Raw genomic sequence first — 20,493 nt, forward strand, 5'->3', positions numbered from 1 at the left:
TGCACGTCTAGTACCTTCACAGGTGGCGCACACAGCCACGTTCACAAAACTCTATAAACTGTTTATGTGATATCTAGAATAGGTTGAATTCAGTCCATAAAAGAATAACCAAAATCCTGTAATTTTTTTTTAATATATACTGGGCTTAATGAAAATCTGCACACACAAATAAATTAAATTAAAAAAATTGAAACAATAAAAATGTTACAAACGGGATTATTTAAACCACCTGCACAGGGCACCCTCATGTGGCCACATAAAGGATCAGTCACTAATTTAAGTCTTTATTTATAGCATCTAAATTGAGATGGAAATTGAGCACTGCATTCATCGTGACTATTATTGTTTTAAAATTGTTTGAAATTACGAGTGTGAGTTTTTAACAAATTTGTTTATATGTCTCAATAACATATCATTGAAAGTGCAGGGATCTTCTAAACCAGGCGTTCCAACCCGTGGCCCTGACAGCTTGTAATGCGGCCCATTTTCTTACCGGGCTGCTGGGAGACGTTTACTTACTGTGCTCTTTCTCCACCGCTCCCTTGCGTACCATACCAAACATACCATAAAACAATAATCACCAATACAAAAATAGAACCCTGTGCCGGCTGGAAGGAAGGGAGGGGAAAATAATACAGATCGATGCAACACCTAAGAGGGTTGCCTGCTTTTTTTAGGTAATAAAGATGCATTCTTTATGATTTACCCTGTGGCTATTACACGGCTGGCCGTGAGTGCCGACCTAATGTAGTGATATCCCTTTAATAGCTTTGGATGGAGCATTTTACTGCTCCTTGTCTTTTTCAGTCTATTGGTTAATTTTTTTCACTTTATCTGTGAACCAAATGGTGGAAAATGCTACTGGTGTACTACAAAATATATACATCAGATGATATTGTGTACATATTCTGCAGTACACTGACTGGCCCACATTTACGCCCTTCCCAAATCAGTTTTGAGGAATAATTTTTGGCCAAGACAATGTTTCTCACTATGTATAAGTATACTTCTTATAAAAAAAAATTACGATTTATAAATTACATTAGCTGCAATGTAACCTACAGCCTACAACAAACCTACCAAAGTAGCACTGCAGCAACTGAATAATTTCATTAGAAAACAACGTGTCCCATAAACTCCAACTGAGAAGGCTTTATAGGTATGCACCCGGTGAAAACAAGGGGAGCACCATGATTGGAGGAGAAAACACAGTTCCTTCCTGTGACATTGCAGGCTCTTGGAATTTCCACGGACAAACATTCAGAGGGTTAATTTTTTTTTATTTTTTTTTATTGCTTTTGAAACTATAGTCAGTGTGTTGACTTACTGCAATCCCATTGTACAGCGCTACGGAATCGGATGGCGCTATATAAATAATAAAATAATAATAATAAAACCCAAACAGCCTGGTTTGGCATGAAAAAAAATGTTTATCAAAGTTTCAAGTGTGATAAATATGGTATAGGCGATGTATGCAAACATTTGTAACAATTCCATTTACATTCCTATCTCATTATCCATTTATATATATTTTGTTTCTTTTGGTAAACAGATTGTAAACCTATTTACAGATAAAAAGATAAGGAGAGAATGATAAAGAAAGCCGTATCATTCGTTAAATCAGATCTAACAATGCCCATGTCACTTATCTTACACCAACAAGCCCCAGTCTGTTTCAGAATAAATAACCAACAAATCATATCCATAGCAGGAAAAGCATGTTACGACCTTTGGTTCTGAATGGGTTAAAGTTGAAGTCCCTCCTTTAACATCAGTGATTGATGCTGAATAAATAAATATCCTATGTGTTCGTTTTCTCATTAAAGGAACACCATTTAAAACATGCAAGTATTTTTACTGCATGTTTTCTTCATAGGCATTTAAGAAAAAAAAAAAAAAGTTTGCAAAAGCTGCAGACCTGCTGTCTGCACTGTTTGCAAGCCCTCACCCCTCTTTCCCCCAGCTCGGACTCAGTCTGTGCCAGGGAATACACCAATCAGAGGCTTCTCATGGAAGTTTCTGTGCCGGAGTTGCAAGTGTGCATGCACATGCGATCGCAGCGTTTATACAGCTCATTGAGAAGGGTAGAAGGCAGGTGCAGTTGCCACTTCCGTTAGACAGTCAGGGAGGTTTTCTTCCACTTCCTTTAGCTCCACAAAGCTGAGTGACAACTGGGGAGCAATTCGGCACTCAGTTATAAAAGTGGCGATTTCTATCATAAAGTGTTGCAAACATTTCTGTCCCCCAAAACAGTACATTCATTGATACATGGCTATAATAATAATAATAATAATAATTTATTTATGCACCATAACTTGTTTCTCCAGAATGTAAAACATTTGAGCATTGAAATAAAATGTTTTAACAGGTTTGCAGAGGAAGAAAAATGTTGGGTGAGAGTTTCACTGCAGGAATGTGCTCATCACGGATAAAAAGGTTCATCATAAGGATATTTGCTGTACATTGTTCTGGTCCAATGGTTGATAAAATAGTTATTCTAGACAATATATTTACCAGTAAACTCCTGCTTTACAGATACACTATATTCTGTATATAATCTGAATAAAATCTATCATCTTTTAGCTTTCGTTTAATAATGCTATGGATATATTTCCACAATTACATAATACAATTCACATGTATTGTCATTAATATCATTAACATATTTACATCAAATATCATTATTACCAAGTCTGGAGTTTTTAATGAATTGTCCAGAGATGGGCCTATATACAGGAATATATTGGTGCCTTTCTAATCTCATGTGCTTATAACATTTCCCAACATTCCCGTGACCTCCCATATAAAGCTAAAATATTTCACCAAAAGATCTCTGTAGTGGTTATGGTGCTAAGAGTCACCTGGCGCCAACTGACAATTTAACATTTACCTGGCTCTGTCGAGCACCCAGGCTGCTTCCCAGAATGGATCATTAAGTCAGGTGGAGGGCACCAGGGGACTCCGAGCACAATAACTACTACAGCACAAACTAATGGTTATTTTTCTTAGGGAATCCTTTTAAAGAAATATTATTAATGGAAAATAATTCATTTTCAACAATTTAGTAGATATACCCCCAATGATAAAATGGCTGCATTTTATTGCTGCATTTTCTTTTTTTAGCTTGGAGATATATCATCTAAACCAGCTTGCAAAAGCTACAGATCTATTGTTTGCAAGCCCTACCCTTTGCACCCAACCCAGACTTCCCAATGCAGCTCAATGAGAAGTTGTAACTCTGGGCAATTGCTGCCTCTTGAGTTTAGCTCCACTGATCAAACAACCAGGAAGTAACAGGACTGGTTGTAAGAGCAGGTTTGACAGCCAGGGGGTGTAACAAGGCTAAAGGAACACTATAGGGTCAGGAATACATACACACATGTATTCCTGACCCCAGAGAGTTAAAAATGGCGTTTAGGCCTCTGCCCCCACTCCCTTCCCCCCCACCCGATTGTTAAAAAAACTTACCTTTATTCCAATGCCGCACGGGTCTGCCGGTGCTGGCTCCACTTCCTTGGCTGAGGTGATCAGAGTTGACAATCTCAGCCAATCCAATGCTTTCCCATAGTTCACAAACATCTGCTGTGTCAAGTTAAGCCCTTAACAATTTAAGTCTTTCAGTTGAATCTGGTGAATGTTACACATTTGTTTGGACAATTTACGAACTAAATATCTATAGTAGAATGAACGTAGTGGAATAAAACATGGCTAAACACATATTCCTGCTAAATCATTTCATAAGGGGTGATGACATTTTTCGTGCATCCACATTAATCAGCATAATAGCAGTAGTGCTTCCATGCAAGTGGTTTAAATACCATCATCATTGTAATTTCAGCCAGAGATGTTAAAATACTTATCCATGGAAAACCACCAAATTTAAATAATATTTTAACAGTCAGGCTTAGGAATTTAACCTGTAAACTCCCTTATTTAAATTTGCATAGTTTAACCTTCCCGAACGATATCACCAATCAAACTGTATATAAAAAAAAGTGCATTACGTGGGCGCGCACTTAAAGTTCATATTGCTTAGCAAGATTCCGAACATCCTCCGTCTTGACATTTTCACATGGATTTTCATAGAGAAGTGTAAAAAGTCTCTGAATTTCAGCTTTTTCGTTCTTGTTCAGAAGCATTAACACCATCTGAAACCAATAAACATCCTATGAGATGCTTCCATTGTATGTACAGACAAGACAAGACCACTTAATTAATAAGCATGGCAATGATACAGGCAGTTTATTAATTCCAAGGCCCCATCCCCGTTCTCACACTATGTTACAGATTACACAATTCAAGGGATCCTGATCAGTAAACAGAATCTCCAATCTACTTTACTGGGTTCCCAAGGAATAAAATGATTCAGTTGCGTAATCTGATATCACTCAATCAATTGAAATGTAGAAACTACTTACTGTGTTATTTACATAAACTGAGCATCAGTTTTAAAGATAATTAATCCTCTTACAGATTACTACAGGATTTAGAAAACACTGGGCTAAGTAGGCCAATGCATCCTCGGAAATATGAGCTCCAAAGAAGAGCTTTCTGATTCTTGTATAACTTTATCGATGATTCTCAACTCGCCAACTCTAACCATTCTCAAGTGATCATGGGCACAATTGCTTTCCCTATGTTTTTTAAGGTACCATTCGCATTTCACATTTAGACATACTTTGTAGCATTGTTTTTCTAACAAGTCCTCAACAAATCTTGGGTTCAGGAATTTAGGATGACCCAAGATGTGGCCTCATCATGGACATGTAATGGTTGTTGGAAGAATGGGTGGGACTCACTGCAGAAAACCCCTTAAACCTCCCATGGTTTTACTGCATGGTGGCATACACATACCTGGAACCGTTCTGCTTTGATCAGGTGTGAGAGGTGTTGGTAAACCAGTGCCGGGTTCTGGTCCAGAAGATTGTGTGCCAGCGACTGTGCGATCAGCAGGAGAATATCTCCTTCTAACTTGTTGCTCAGAAACACTGGCAAGTCTTTTGGGTCTATGGACAACAAGAGCTCTGCACAGGCCCCCGAATCCTTTGCCGCTTTCACCTCATTCATCCGCTGGCCAAACTCATAGGCGTTGGTAGGTTTTGTAATCTGAGGCTTTGCGGCTGTGTTTTCTGATATGTTATTTTGATATGCACCATTTGGGCAGGAATTAATAGGTATCGATTCCCGTGCCGGAATGCTTTTTGCAGATTCTTCTTCCAGTTCAGATACCTAGAGATAAATAGAAATAAATAAAGGGCATAAAGACTTGGCAGGTCACTAGGGGCACATGAATGCATCCCTTCCTGGTCCTCAGACTGTTTTATAACAATGTCTTTGTCATATGGGATGAAAATGAAGAACCTTCAGCAACTGTCCAGAACACTCTAAACAATGAGTGTGAAATAAATCATATAACTATACAAAGACAGAAATTATTTTTTAGATCTGACATTTCATACAGAATTCTTTTGAATTAAAGTTTTTTTTTTCTCTTTTTTATTTTTTTAAACTGTAGATACAAATAATTTTATACATATAGAACACAATCATCCATGGTTAATTAGTATTCCAAAAGGGGAATTCCTTAGAGTTAATAGGAATCATATTAATAAAGATGACAAATAATCCCACTTTAAAGGGGGATTCACATACTGACATAGAACCAAATAAAATATAAGGAAGAAACAAAAAAAATAACTAAAAATAACTCTGCTCAATCAGTATCCATAATTCTAGATTATAACCAAATTAGAATGATGGTGAATGAGTATAACGGAAAATACTGGCACATGCTAAAAAGAGATAAACGGTTGGCTAATTTGCTGAGTTATAGCCCAAACATTATTTAGTACTGTGGCAACTCAAGAAAAACGTTTAGAAAAAGTTATTAGTCCAACAATAATACAATTCAAACTAATAACGTGGCTGTGAAAAAAAAAAAATTATTTAAGATGTATATTGTTTGAGATGTAGAACATACCTGTGCTGCTCCTGGCCTATTAGAGCAGTGGTTCCCATCCCAGTCCTCAAGTACCCCCTACCAGTCCAGGATTTAAGGATTACTCAATTGTGTCTAAGGTGTTTTTGGAAAAAACCAAAAAAAAAACACTTTAGACACAACAGGGTAATCCCTAAATCCTGGACTGGTAGGGGGTACTTGATGACTGAGTTGGGAACCCCTGTACTAGAGGATATTATTAATTGGTTAATAAAGCTTAGCTGATTCTCAGAGTCAGTGATCAAACCCTCCATCAGTGCTGGGCATATAATGCTAGAGAATCGCGCATGGCAGCACGCCAGGACCCAGGTAAGTGTCAAACCATGCTAAAACAATTTATTAGATTCTGCTGGGATGGCGGCAGCGCATTCCCGGCACCATAACCACTGCAACCGTGTTCCTTAAACATAACTTGAAATTTGAAATACCACATGCATAAAGCAGTCAGTAGCTCTATTTTTTAACTTTATTTCCATTAATATAATTTGACCCTCAAAAGTCACAGGACATGTCATGCAGATTAATTACGGTATATTGTAAGTTATAAAGGATACAAAAGAAAAGTGATGCTTCCTCTTTAATTATGAAAACTCCTGGCATTCCCAACAAAGTGAGACAAGAAGAACCACAGCTATTTCCAGTATAAATCCAATCATCCTATAAAAGCGCGTCCTCTGAGGTCAACAAGGTATTAAACATCTAACAGACTTACAGTTATCCTTCAATTAAGGCCGTTACGTGGAACCTAGTACACACTGGTATAGCACAGAGAGCGAGGACTACAGGCTCTCAGTACAAACAAAAAATAATTGTAACGGTGTTGTGAAAACTCACAGTCTATACTTATTTTGCTTTAAATTTCTGATGTTGGAATACGTGTGTAAATATAACAAACTACAATTTCAGAATTGTACGTAATTATATGTACAGATTATAACACACTAAATGTATACTTCGCAACACTGCAAATGGCCAAGATTCAATGTTTTTATCTCTACAGATTTATTTGTAAAAAAAAAAAAAAGAAAAAACATTTTACTGTAGACTCAATTACTGAGAGTTTTATTGTGCAGTAAAAGCATTTAAAACACCACAAACTTGGAGTTTTTAGAAAGAGGGTCGTTATCACACAAAAGAAAGCAGGTTATGGCATTTGGGGACAACAGAGGGACTGTCCTGCCTAAACCGGGACACCTGGGATGTATGCTAAATAATCTCATTAACAAATCATATTTACACATTCACATCTCTCAGCAGTCTATGGAAGACAAATATTCAAAATCCAAAAACACATACTCCGGTTAGTTACTTCAATTTAAGGACTTTTATAAACTTCAGGCAAGCCAGTTGTTAAGGCCTTCTCTCTTGTTTTTTGCTTTTTTTTTTTTTTTTTTAACCAAGATGCGGTTTTAATGTAGCTTTGCTTAGCTTTGCAATTCCCATAACTCACTGCAGTGAATAAGCTGATTTAACTTGGTGATGGACTTTGATCTGGAGGAACTCATCAATAGATCTAAAAGCTGGTGAGGCCCTAAGGCAGCATCGCCATGTCTTATTGGGCCCTTTGTCTAGTGTACTCTCTGTTTGTGTACATGACCATTTGTGACTAACTAAATAAAAACGTCAGCTATGGTAGGAAGTGTACAGATATCATCTACCAAAAAACATTCTGTCCATACAAACAGGATATGCTCTAATACAAAGGCCCAGGACAGAGACACGTGAAGCCATTGTTCAGTAAAAGCATGGTGTTTTCCACACCGACACCGCCTCCATTTTAAAACCCTTTTCAGTGAGGACCACTCACTGAGTGGCGGAGACGGCAGCTCTCTAGCTAGAATCAGAGGAAATCTCCAATTTACATTCACAAACAGATTATAAAGTACAAATCTGCACAACAAAATATAAACAAATAGTAACCTAACAGTGACCCAAAATGACAGAACAAACTGCGTGTAACATTGTGTGACACACGTATGCAGCCGTAGGGTTTATCCACTAAACAGGGAATTGAAAACTGGAAATATATTTTGCAACTCTTTTTAATTCCTAGCATTTACGGTTTAATTAATAAAGCTGTGTATACTACCATGGTTTGCGTTATATCCACAGTCACATTGCTTCCAAAGCATTAACTTTTAAAAAAAGGTTTGTGAAGCGGGTTTGGAAAGAGAGCTCTAAACCCTTGCATTCTATCACCTTATTAAGGAACACAAGCACACATATTGCCATGCTTCCACATAAGCACCATCACACATGCCTTTTGGAAGCTCACCCAGATACCTTGGAACCATCACAAGCCCATTGACCAGAAACCGATGGGCCCATCGTAGGAAGCCCACCAGAAAGCTTTAGAAACTGGAAAGCAGCCGGCTATTGATAAAAAAAAATCTAAAAGCAGGTCATTTTTCATTTGCAAACTGTAAAATCAGTCAAAAACGTATCATTATGTAAAATGCAAGTCATGATGAGTCACTGAAATTGCTCTGTTATCCAATTAGAAAGAGACATACCTCCTCTATTTCAATCTTTTTCCTTAGTTTTCCCTGGCTGCCGGAATGGAGACACGGAGTTATTTCATTCATCAGTGCCAGTACTGCAGGGTTCTTTGGGTCCAGAGAGAGGGTTTTTTGTAGATCGCTGATACATTCTTGATAATTCTGAAATACAGGATTTGGCTTGTTCAGTATGGTGGCTACAGTCAGGGCCGGCCTTAGGGGTGTGCGAGCTGTGCGGCCGCACAGGGCGCCATGGAGCAGGGGGCGCCCTGACAGCCGACACAGCCTGCACATGGACGATGTCAGGGTCTATTTAAAAAAAAAAAAAAAAATTGCGGCAGAGGGGGCGGGGCTTACCGAGCTGCGGGGGCGGGGCTTATCGCGAGGCAGAGGCAGGGCTAATACCTCCCGAAGCCCCTGCTGCACAGGAAGAGGGAAGGAGTCCCTGCTTCCCCATCAGCCAGCTGCATCCACTGGCTAGAGGTAAGTGTGACTGTTTGCCTGTCAGCCCTCTTTTCCAGCCCTCTATGTGTCCCACTATTCCCCCCTCCCAGCCCTTCATATGCTCCTATACCCCCTCCAGCCCTTCATGTGTCCCTATAGCCCCCCCAGCCCTCCATGTGTCCCTGTACCCCCTCCCAGCCCTTCATGTGTCCTTATAGCCCCCCCCACATGTCCCATGTGGCTGTGTGACTGTGTGTGTGTGACTGTCTGTCTGCCTGACTGCCTGTGTGTGACTGTCTGTCTGTGTGTGACTGCCTATGTGTGTGTGTGTGTGTGTGACTGCCTGTGTGTGTGACTGTGTGTGACTGCCTGTGTGTGTGTGTGTGACTGTCTGTGTGTGTGTGACTGCCTGTGTGTGTGACTGTGTGTGACTGCCTGTGTGTGTGTGTGTGACTGTCTGTGTGTGTGTGTGTGACTGTCTGTGTGTGTGTGTGTGACTGTCTGTGTGTGTGTGTGACTGTCTGTGTGTGTGTGTGACTGTCTGTGTGTGTGTCTGCCTGTCTAACTGTCTGTCTGTGTGTGACTGCCTGCCTGCGTGTGTGTGTGTGTGTGACTGCCTGTGTGTGACTGTCTGCCTGCCTGTGTGTGAGACTGTCTGCCTGCCTGTGTATGTCTGTCTGTTTGTAACTGTCTGTGTGTGACTGCCTGTGTGTGTGTATGACTGTCTGTGTGTGTCGCTGTAGCTGTGCCATTGTGTGTGCCTGTGCCTGTATGTGTGACTGCCTTTAACTGAGTGTGAGTGTGTGTGTGTGTGTGTGTGTACATGCCTGTAACCAAGTTTAAATTTCCCCCACCCCTTCCTTTCAAGGCCGCACTTTGACTGAGAGACGCTCACTCACTGACAGACGCACACTCTCATATACACTGACAAACAATGACATACACACACACACACTATTACTTGGACACACACTGACAGATGCACTCTCACTGACAGATGCATGCACTCACTGAAAGACGCACGCCCCCCACTGACTGACACTTACACACTCACTGACTGACACACACATTCACTCACAGACACACACACTTACAGACACCTACAGACAGACACACACACATTCACTTAGACATACACACAGACATTTCCACTAACACTCACAAACTAGTATTTTTTTAATTTTATTTTAAATCCACCCAGCCTCCATGGGAGAGCTGGAGTGGATTTCTTGCCTGCAGTCCAGTGTGGCTGCTGGGCGGGCAGGCAGGGGGCGCACAGACTGAGTAGGCGGCTCTTAGTGATGCCGGGAGCCGGACTGACGGGGGGGGGGGGGGGGGGGGGGGGGGGGGGGGGCGCTCAAACATGGCCAGCCGTCCAGCTCTTGAGCACCCCAGGACGTGAGGCAAGCAAGGGATCTGCCTGGGGGTTTGGGGGCGGCTTTTTTTGCCACCCCCTGCAAAGTGCCACCTAAGGCAGATGCCTTGTTTGCCTCACGATATACACGTCCCTGGTGCCTGTGTGTGTTACTGTATTCAGGCAACTTGGTGGGTGGTGGGGGGGCGCCATGAAGACTTTTCGCACAGGGCGCCTATTTGCCTAAGGCCGGCCCTGGCTACAGTTACCACTAACCATTCCCCAGAAAGGTTTGGTTGTTCCTGGTGTGTCTACAGTTTTATGAAGAATGTTTATAATTAATTACCAGGTACATTATAGGTTTCTCATTTATAGCAATGTTGTCAATACCCCTAAATAATACTGTTTGTCAACAATTTCAGCTTTCCTGGCAATAGTCGAACTTTTATAGGGATCGAAAGTCTACATACGCCACGATTTGTTATTTTTAAGCTATAAGCTTTTCTAACTACTTAATATTCTTGTATCAAAATATCAGTATATTAAAATAAATACATTACAAAAAAAAAAGATGTATATAATAAATAGGAAAATATCAATATATTTAAAAAACTACAATATTAAATATATAAGATATAAACAGTATTTGGTTTATAAATACACTTATGTTCAAAATGAAATGATAACCTCTCGAAAAAAATAAATAATGAAATATACCGTATATATATATTTTTTTACTTTTTTAAAAACCTTTTTTTAAACTTTAAAAGTCTATTCGAAAAGATTACAAAATTTGAAAAGCTTATTGAAAAATATTAATTTAAATTAAATCAATAAATAAATCGGAGCCAGAATTCTCAGGTACAATACTAGAACATTGCAGGAGACATAAGTCTCCATTAGTAATCAATAGTAATCAGTAGATATGGCAAATGGATTTGCACAGACCCAAATATGTTTACAGATATTGACTTTAGAAGCTCACAATTTTCTATTATTCCACAGTAACTGCTTTCACGATGACTGCCATCAGAAAATAGATTTTCCTGAGTAGCATCTAACATGGAAACTGAAATCAACAACACAGCATCAGAGAAAATAACAGAAGCGTTCTGTAATCCACCTACCGGCCGTTTTCAGAGGTGAGTATTTTGTACATATTTAAGTTTAAAAAAAAAATATCGTCTTTTTTGGTTTGATGAATATCATGTTAGATTATAATTTATTTTATTTTCCCTAAAGAAATTTTGGCTGTGAAATAAAACGTGTATTAATATAGTATTCACAGCCCCAGCAGGTTTCACAATCAGTTTACAAAAATCGCTGCCCGTGGTCACAGGAATTCTGAAGTGATGCTGTAATGTTCTGGCTGCCAATATCCCCATTTACCTCTAATCCTTTGTGGGCCTGTGCTCGCCTGTACAAAGCTTTGATATTTGAGGAATCCCTCTGCAGAGCACATTCACAGTCACTTCTGGCCTCTTCATATTGGCATAGTTTCAAGTAACACAGGGCTCTGTAATAGAAAATGTAGGATCAGCTTAAAAAGTGCCATTTGTCAGTTAAGCAATTTTACAAATCCAGGGCACTCGTCTTATGTTTACGGCATACAAGAGTCTTCATCTAGATGTACAAAATGTAACATGCTTTCAAGAAACACGAAGCAAAAACAACAAAAGCAGAGGCACAAGACATAAAAGACACAATGGGAGCAATCCATTGTTTGTTACAATCCTTTGTGCTGATCTTTTGTTCAGCTATTAGCATGGCTTATGAAAATTGTGTCCTTACACTTTTAATCAGACTCTAAATTGTGACTTCTGAAGGTACTAGTTGTTGAACAGCTATGGATCCAGCTGACATGATTATATTTCTAAGAATCTAAATTCAATTGAAAGACCTTTATAAAAGAATGTAATATTTTTTCTCCTTACTTCTGTGAGGTTAATGGTGACAAAGACGGACGTCAGAGAGGCTTGCTAAACTGGGACTTAACCAAAATATCTGAAAAGTATTTGTACAAGTCTCAGATTTTAGCTATGCCAAAAATAAACTAGCAAACAAACCCCACGAAAAGCCCCAGGTTGTTACATTATGGTGTGCATTCAAAAAGCCATAAAACATTCAGCTGTACATGTCTGGGTGATTTAGCTTCATACTGGAAACACCATTAACGTGTTCTTTCACATTATGCAATATATGTCCAAGTCATATTTAGTATAATTTTTTTTACGTTTAAATCAATGCTTAGTCAGATGGCTTGTGTGTGTATAAATACTGAGAAGTTTGTCCTTAAAATAAAATATTCTAAGATATAATTACATGCCCCGTCCCTAACAGATGCTCTGTGTTCTATGTCCAACATGCCTCGCAAACTTTACGTCACATTCAGGGCGTACATGTGCAGAATGCCGCTATGCAGAATAGCAGCAATATTTGGGTCAAACTTTGTAAATTTAATTTGACTCAAACTTTAGTAATAACCAAGTCTCCTCATGTATAGTTGTCGGGGGTCCATATAGGTTTATAACAGAAGTCACTAACAATAAAAATCGAAATCCGTAACGTACAATTACATTTACTGCACAAGTCAACCTTTGGTTTATTTAATAAGATTGGGACTGATGATTTGGTGTATTGGTTATTGAATTCTTTATAAACATAGAGTATAATGGCCTTGTTTAGTTTATAGCCCTTCCCTACTAGTCTGTTGGATTGAATGCGTGAATTTCTCAATGCCTCTGAAGGCAGACAGCATTCACTTTAAATTACTGAACACGTGAAAGAGATTCTACCTTCTATCATGTGAAGGATAAGACCCAGCACAAATTAGGGCTTGTTACTGCATATTAACCAGAAGGTAAAAATCTCTTTGGAATCTGTAAAACCACGTTCTAACATGTACTGCATTGGGAAGCCCGGAATATGAACCAATGTCTGTTCCAGTAGAGAAGTTTTAACATTAGATTAAATACTACAACAGAGGTAGGCAACCTTTTAGTAGTACTGTGCCAAAACCAGATATTGAATTCCTTTGGCACGCCAGTCCTGTTATTTTTTTTTTAATTATGGTGTGTTCATTGCTGTATTGTGCTTGTGTTATTTATGGGTGCTGCAGTAGCTTTGTAGTGTTGTATTTGTGCGTATATGTGCTGTTATATTGTATATGTTTATGAGTAGTTTGTGGTATTGTGTATGATAGATATGAAAGTGGACTGTGTGTAGGGGCTGCTTGTCGAATTGCTTGTCTGGATGATATGTCACATTGTGTATTTGGTAGTGTGTGTATGTGTGGGGCTGCTTGTGGCATTGCATCTAAGAGGCTGCTTGTGGGGTTGAGTGCGTGTATGTGGATTGTCAGTGGTGTTGTGTTTGTGGGGACTGTGTCTGTTTGTGTGTGGGCTGTTTGTATTAATTGTATGACAGGGAGGCTTATTCTACAGCTCTGTGTATATCTAGCAGTGTGGGTGGCTTCCCTCGGGTCAGTGGAGACCGGACTGGCCAGGTACACCTCAAGGACAGGAGCTGCAATAACTGCTGCAGGCTGCACTACACCAGTGCAGGTTCCCGTTCACAAGTACTGAAAGGAAGTGATCTGTGTGCTGCAATGCATAAATTGAGGATTGTCCCTCACCACCTGCAATCACTGCTCGGTTACACTCGCAGATATCTGAGGAATCCTGATAGACCAGAGCCTGTTTGTCTCTTGCAGCCTTGTGTGCTTTACAAAATGCACCACAAGTGCAATAGGTTGCTGAGCCCTGGACTAATACAACTAGCCTTTGGTCATTTTTGGCATTCTCCAAGGAGAGGTACATTTAAAAGAAATGGAATTATTGAATGATCTGTACACCAAGCGAGGCGTGAAATTTAAATACCTACACTACCAGGGATGAATTTTCACTCAACAACGGGTAGTGGCAAGTTTAAACTTTAATCCCTTAGTCCAGTGTAGAAATCACTGCATCCAGTGTAGAAAGCCATTGAGCAGAACCAGGGCCATCTTTAAGATGGGGCAAACAGGGCAGCTGCCCCAAGCCCAGTTCCTCCTGGGGGGCCCAAAGCAGCTGCCCTGTGGGCCACGCTGCCCTCAACAATTTAATTTTTTTCCCCACCATGAGCTTGCCGGTGCAGCTGAGGCCCACTGGGTGGCCCATGCACTTAGGGCCACCAAGTGGCCTTGTATCAGCAGGGGCCCTAGCAGGCTCTGTGGCCCTTTAACAGCACGACTAGGCCCTTTACTTTTCTGCAGCCAGTGAGGAAGTGACAGCCGCAAATGTGATTGCATGCCATGGAGGAGGGCAGGGTCCAGGGTGCCCAAGCAAATGCTTGCCAAGGGTCCAATGAATATTAAAGACGGCCCTGAGCAGAATATTTCATACTGTGGGTTTAATGCCTACGATTTCCATTCTAGTACCATTTACCTGAAATGAAAGGAATATTTAAAGGGACACATAGCGTAGTGGTTTGATTCTTATATGCTGCCCTTTTTTCACACAATATATTACATTGTAAAACATGTAAATGTTTACATTTGCCATAAAATATGACTTTACTGGATGTCAGACGTCCTTACATCCCAATATTTGTGATGGACTTCACATTCAAGATCATCCTGAAAAGCATGATGACCCTGAATGTGGCCCTGAACCCTGATCTCTGGAAAAGCATGATGACCCTGAATGTGGCCCTGAACCCTGATCTCTGGAAAAGCATGATGACCCTGAATGTGGCCCTGAACCCTGATCTCTGGAAAAGTAGGATGCCCCTGAACGTGGCCCTGAACCCCGATCTCTGGAAAAGTATGATGACCCTGAATGTGGCCCTGAACCCTGATCTCTGGAAAAGTATGATGACCCTGAATGTGGCCCTGAACCCTGATCTCTGGAAAAGCATGATGACCCTGAATGTGGCCCTGAACCCTGATCTCTGGAAAAGCATGATGACCCTGAATGTGGCCCTGAACCCCGATCTCTGGATAAGCATGATGACCCTGAATGTGGCCCTGAACCCTGATCTCTGGAAAAGCATGATGACCCTGAATGTGGCCTTGAACCCTGATCTCTGGAAAAGTATGATGGCCCTGAACCCTGATCTCTGGAAAAGTATGATGACCCTGAATGTGGCCCTGAACCCTGATCTCTGGAAAAGCATGATGACCCTGAATGTGGCCCTGAACCTTGATCTCTGGAAAAGCATGATGACCCTGAACACAGGACTGGCAGATCACAGAGATTGACACATTTGGCCATCATGAGCTTCATTGAGCTGAAATAAAGGTAGGATTTCCAGGAATTTTAATTATAAAAAGAAAGAAAAGAAAGGGGAACACAGCAATCTAAACATAAAAGGAACAAGTCAACATTCAATTAAAGGGACACTCCACTGAACCAAATACAAAAATATAAAAAAAAATTACCACCACTGTTTAATTATGCATTTTTTCATTGGGGGTATGTCTAAAACAACTTGCAAAAGCTACAGTTTCCTTGTCTGCCACCTTTGCAAACCCTCCCCTTCTAACCCCGCCCAGACTTTCTGTGACTGTCCAATCACAGACTTCCCAATGCAGCTGAATGAGAAGTCTATGTAAGGCTAATGAACACAGTAACAGCTCAAGGTGAATATCCATAAAGTCGTTTAAAAGAAGATCCCATTACCGGTTTGTGTATATCGTACAGTCCTCAGAATTTAATGTCAAACATTCTGTATATTTCTTCACAGCTTCTCTGTATTGACCGTGCTGGACGTATTCATTTCCTTCTTTTTTCAGAGTCCAGAACGTCTCCTCGACTGACACACCTTTACAAAGGAAGATCCAAAATCCAAAATCATTCGGCAGTTGAAGCAGGTTGTTATGGTACATTTTACAGCTTGTGATTTACGCATAAAAAGGAGATCGCATTAAAAAAATTATTTTTAAAAAAACGTACTCATCATTTACTGTACTATAAAGTCACTGGATTGGTCTCAAAGGATATAAATAATATTTCTAAAGGCAGCAGGAGGGTATGAAGAATATTTTTTTATTCATTTCCATTACTTTACAAGTGCTTTTATTTTCTCATGGCTTTTTTATATTCTTACCTTATTTAACCAGTGCTATTATAGATTATCTATAGCCCCTAACTGTTAAGATGAATTTAGTTTAGTCTATAAACTCAATATACTAGTTTTATACATATTGCCATCATAACATTTCCACGAAGGAATTTTTTTTTTTTTTTTTAATGCTTTATTTTTCAAGTGCATAATTGTACAGATAGGAATACTTTCTCAGATGATGTAAACATCAGCAAAATGTATATGGATTGTATGAGATGTCATTAACATAGCACTTATTTTTATGGTAATTAGAAGAAACATGACCAATATAACGATTGCCAAATTAAAGTGTGTGGAAGCCACTCGTGGGTCAATCGTCTAATTGAGTCAGTCGGTCTCTTCACTTTGGCGAGGTATGGGAGTTGGTAGCTGTCTGCCAGTGTAAGTACGGATAAGCAGCCGTGTTACTGTATGTTATAGAACTATGCCCTGTGTTGCATAACCCAGATGTATTGCGTCTTGTGAAGCATCTTGTGGATGAAGCTGGCGGTTAAAGGGACACTCCAGGCACCCAGACCACTTCTGCTCATTGGAGTGGTCTGGGTGCCAACTCCCACTACTCCTAACCCTGTAAGTGTAATTATTGCAGTTTTTTAAAAACTACAATAATTACCTTGCAGGGTTAACTCCACCTCTAGTGGCTGTCTACTAGACAGCCACTAGAGGTCTCTTCCTGGTCCATAGCACAGGAAACCTGTGCTAGAGCGTCGCTGGACGTCCTCACGCTGTGTGAGGACCTCCAGCGTCGCTCAAATCCCCATAGGAAAGCATTGAAAATAGTTTTCAATGCTTTCCTATGGGGAGACCTAATGCGCCTGCGCGGAATTGCCGTGCATGCGCATTAGGTCTCCTCGGCCGGTGGGCGGGATCAGTCTCGCCCGACGGCCGACGGAGCCAGAAGGAGGAGGAGACAGCGGCGAGGGACATCGCCGCTGCCACAGGTAAGTGACTGAAGGGGTTTTCACCCCTTCAGTAACCGGGAATTGGTGGGTGGGAGGGAGAGGGACCCTCCAGTGCCAGGAAAATGGATTGTTTTCCTGGCACTGGAGTTTCCCTTTAAGGTAGGTTCGTCTGTGAGACTTAGGCTATTTGGGTTCGAGTGGATAGGCCCTGTCTCAACAGAAGTCATATATAAAGAAGTCTGTTTAAAGGTGCGCTGCGTTGACCACTGCTCCGGTAGGTCCCCTATTATGTTGGGTGACAATTGGTGCGTGTGGACTGCCCTAATCCAGGGCTGCCCTGGCGTGGTCTGGGTTAGTAAGTCACCCTTGTCAAGAAGGTGTGAAGGTTGTTTCAGGTGGAGTCTGTCTAGTTGAATGGAGCCAGTACTGGTGGCCACAGTGATGTTGGTAGAAAGAGCCCCAGTGGGGGTACTAGGAGACTGAGTGTGATGAGTCGAGTCATATGTAAGTCCCCTAACCTTGGAGAATACGGGAGAGGGGGAGGTATTGTCGTAATCGTTTGTGGCCATCTTGTGACTGAGAGCCCCCAGTTTGGTGTGGAGGTCCGTCTAGGAAACAAATTAGTAGTACAGGTTGGTCATGTTGTGCCAGGTGGTAACAGGGGAAATTAGCACTGGTTAGCTACCCTGTGCCAGTTGTATGAACAACATTTAACAACTTGAGGACATCGAGAAACAGAAGTAAGAAAGATTAAGAAAATGTAAAACAGAACATGACAGTGTGGTAGATCATGCTGCGGGTTTTCGCAGTCAATTCAGGTCGGAGCTGCTTGACTCTCCCTTCCTATAGGAGGAAAGGGCACAGTTCATGGTCCCAGGTATGTGAGGTGGAAGGGGTCGCAGTCGTCACCGCTCTTGCAGGGATCCCCAGGGCTCGAAGGAAGGAGTCAGCTTCCGTTAGTGTGGTATTCCTAACCCTATAGTGTTAAAAAAAAACATGTAGGGTCCCGCCCCCCCCACCCCCTTAAATACGTTTTTGTTTTTTAAAATCACATTTTTTCCAGCACTGCGCAGGTCCGCTGGCATTGCTTCCGCCCCTATCCGCCTCCATTGGATTAGCTGTGATGATCAATTCTAATGATCTCAGCCAATGGGGCGGGAGCAGGGCCAAACGCCGCTCCGCTCTAGCCAATCAGCATCTCCTCATAGAGATGCATGAATTCAATGCATCTCTATACGGAGCATTCAGCGCCTCCATGCAGAGAGTGGAGACATCAGAGGAAGCACCTCTAGTGGCTCTCAGAGAAGTTCCCTAGCACTAATGTAAACACTGCCTTTTCTCTAAATCGGCAGTGTTTACATTAAAATGCCTGCAGGGATATGGTATAGACACCAGAACAACTACTTCAAGCTGTTGTTCTGGTGACTATAGTTTCCCTTTAGCAATGACAATTTCATCCAAATTTGAAAGTACTGAATGCCTGAGTATTTCAGTATGGCGTTTAGTACGACACAGAACTTGGGGATGCTGGCAGTAGCCTGCTAGCACTATAAAAACAGCAAGCTGTAGTAGTTATAGTGGAACTTTTTTTATTTTATTTAACAATTTAGTATATATACCCAAAATAAAAAAACATGCATGCACATAATTATGCATATTTGCATTGGAGATATATCTAAAAACAGCTTGCAAAAGCTGCAGTTCTCTTGTCTGCAGCCTTTACAAGCCTTGTCCTTCTAACTCCTCCCAGACTTTATGTGGCTGTCCAATCACAGACTTCCTAATGCAGCTCAATGAAAAGTCACACTCTTCACACAAAGCATTTCAGCAAGCTAACATGCTTTAGAGGTCCGGAGTGTCCCTTTAAGATCATGGTTCTATGCTAGTTTAACTAAATAGTGCTATTACTACTGAATATATTACATGGAAACTGTAGCTAAAGTGGTTATGGTAGTAGCCTACTGCGACTGCCTTGGAGGAGATTATAAATGACTAGAAATTATGTGAAATTAACTGATCCTATAACTATATGCAGAGAAGCCTTATAAGCAGCTATCATATTGATTTCAGGAGGACCTACATGGTATCTGGTGCGCAAATACATTCAGACATTAAAAAAAAAAAAAAAATTAAAAAATGATATGAAATTATTGGTGTAATAAATCCCATATCTAGTTATCAGCTATGATGCTCAGTTGAGATGTACATTTGGCCAGTAAACCCAACTCTGATGTTTTGGGATATTTTGTGTGGTAAATAAAATGGGGTTCTCTGGAAGGGTCACTGGCATCAGCCGAGGTTTCCTTCCGAACCCCCATCAGTGTTTAATTAATGTGTACAACTTGCACCACAGCAGCATGCAATTAATAGGTACCCTGCTACTAATTACTGCTAAGCCCAAAGATCAGACTGCGAAAATAAATAAAAAAATTGATAACAATAAAACAAATCAGTTTAAAACCGATTTACATTGATGAATATCAGGATCTATAAGAGAACTCCAAGGAGCCAGAGGTCAGCAGAGACTAGGTAATGTCCTGTAAACTACAAACATGGTAATGATCATAGACACTGAGCAATATGATGACTGAGACCAAGACAGTCACCCAGGTCAATAATAGCAAAGAAGTTTATTATGCTTAGTGTGAACAAGATGAACTGTGCAAAATGCATTCTAAATACCGTAGGTCTGATTCCATAATGTATAAGGAAATCAATGTCTTGACCAAACCCTGCAACCATCCTAATATTGTGACTTGTTCGTGAAAATTCTATTTGATGTCAACAAAGCCTTTAATTCAGGGGAATTAGAGCCACAATTATTTAGTTTAACATGGGTTATACGGTTAGCGCCTAAATATAGCAGTGGTGTTTGCACTCAATTCCTATGGTAATGGTCTGGAAGTAATTGTTTAAATATGTTCGAAATTACCCAAGAAAGAGTGCCCTTTTACTGTTTGCAATCATCTCAGACCTTATTGGAAAGTTCTTGATTGCTCATATAATGAAAATATTTGCATAGCAGGAGAACAAGTGGAACAAGCGATGACTCATCAAAGTAAAGGCCGTCTAGATTGTGTATATTTAACGTCTCTTACAATAAGTGAGTATCAAGTGAGTAACGCCAAGCGTTGACATTTAGTGTTTAGACACAGCATATCAGAAATAAGGAGAAAGACCTGATTTACTTCC

At 40.6% G+C, this 20,493-nt stretch overlaps 1 protein-coding gene across 1 annotated transcript in view; it reads right to left on the bottom strand.

The window, feature by feature from the left end:
- Positions 1–1,436: 1,436 nt before the first annotated feature.
- Positions 1,437–20,493, bottom strand: part of SPAG1 (sperm associated antigen 1) — a 99,849-nt gene continuing 80,792 nt past the window's right edge. The window contains exons 15-19 of the mRNA XM_063451204.1: positions 15,955–16,096; positions 11,684–11,810; positions 8,512–8,658; positions 4,855–5,229; positions 1,437–4,148 (exon numbers count right to left, since the gene is read on the bottom strand). Of these exons, the coding sequence (XP_063307274.1) occupies positions 4,017–4,148; positions 4,855–5,229; positions 8,512–8,658; positions 11,684–11,810; positions 15,955–16,096 (923 nt within the window). The 3' untranslated portion in view covers positions 1,437–4,016. The remainder of the gene's footprint in view (positions 4,149–4,854; positions 5,230–8,511; positions 8,659–11,683; positions 11,811–15,954; positions 16,097–20,493) is intronic.

The sequence above is a fragment of the Pelobates fuscus genome, chromosome 4 (genome assembly GCF_036172605.1).
Source record: "Pelobates fuscus isolate aPelFus1 chromosome 4, aPelFus1.pri, whole genome shotgun sequence".
NCBI classification, from domain to species: Eukaryota; Metazoa; Chordata; class Amphibia; order Anura; family Pelobatidae; genus Pelobates; species Pelobates fuscus.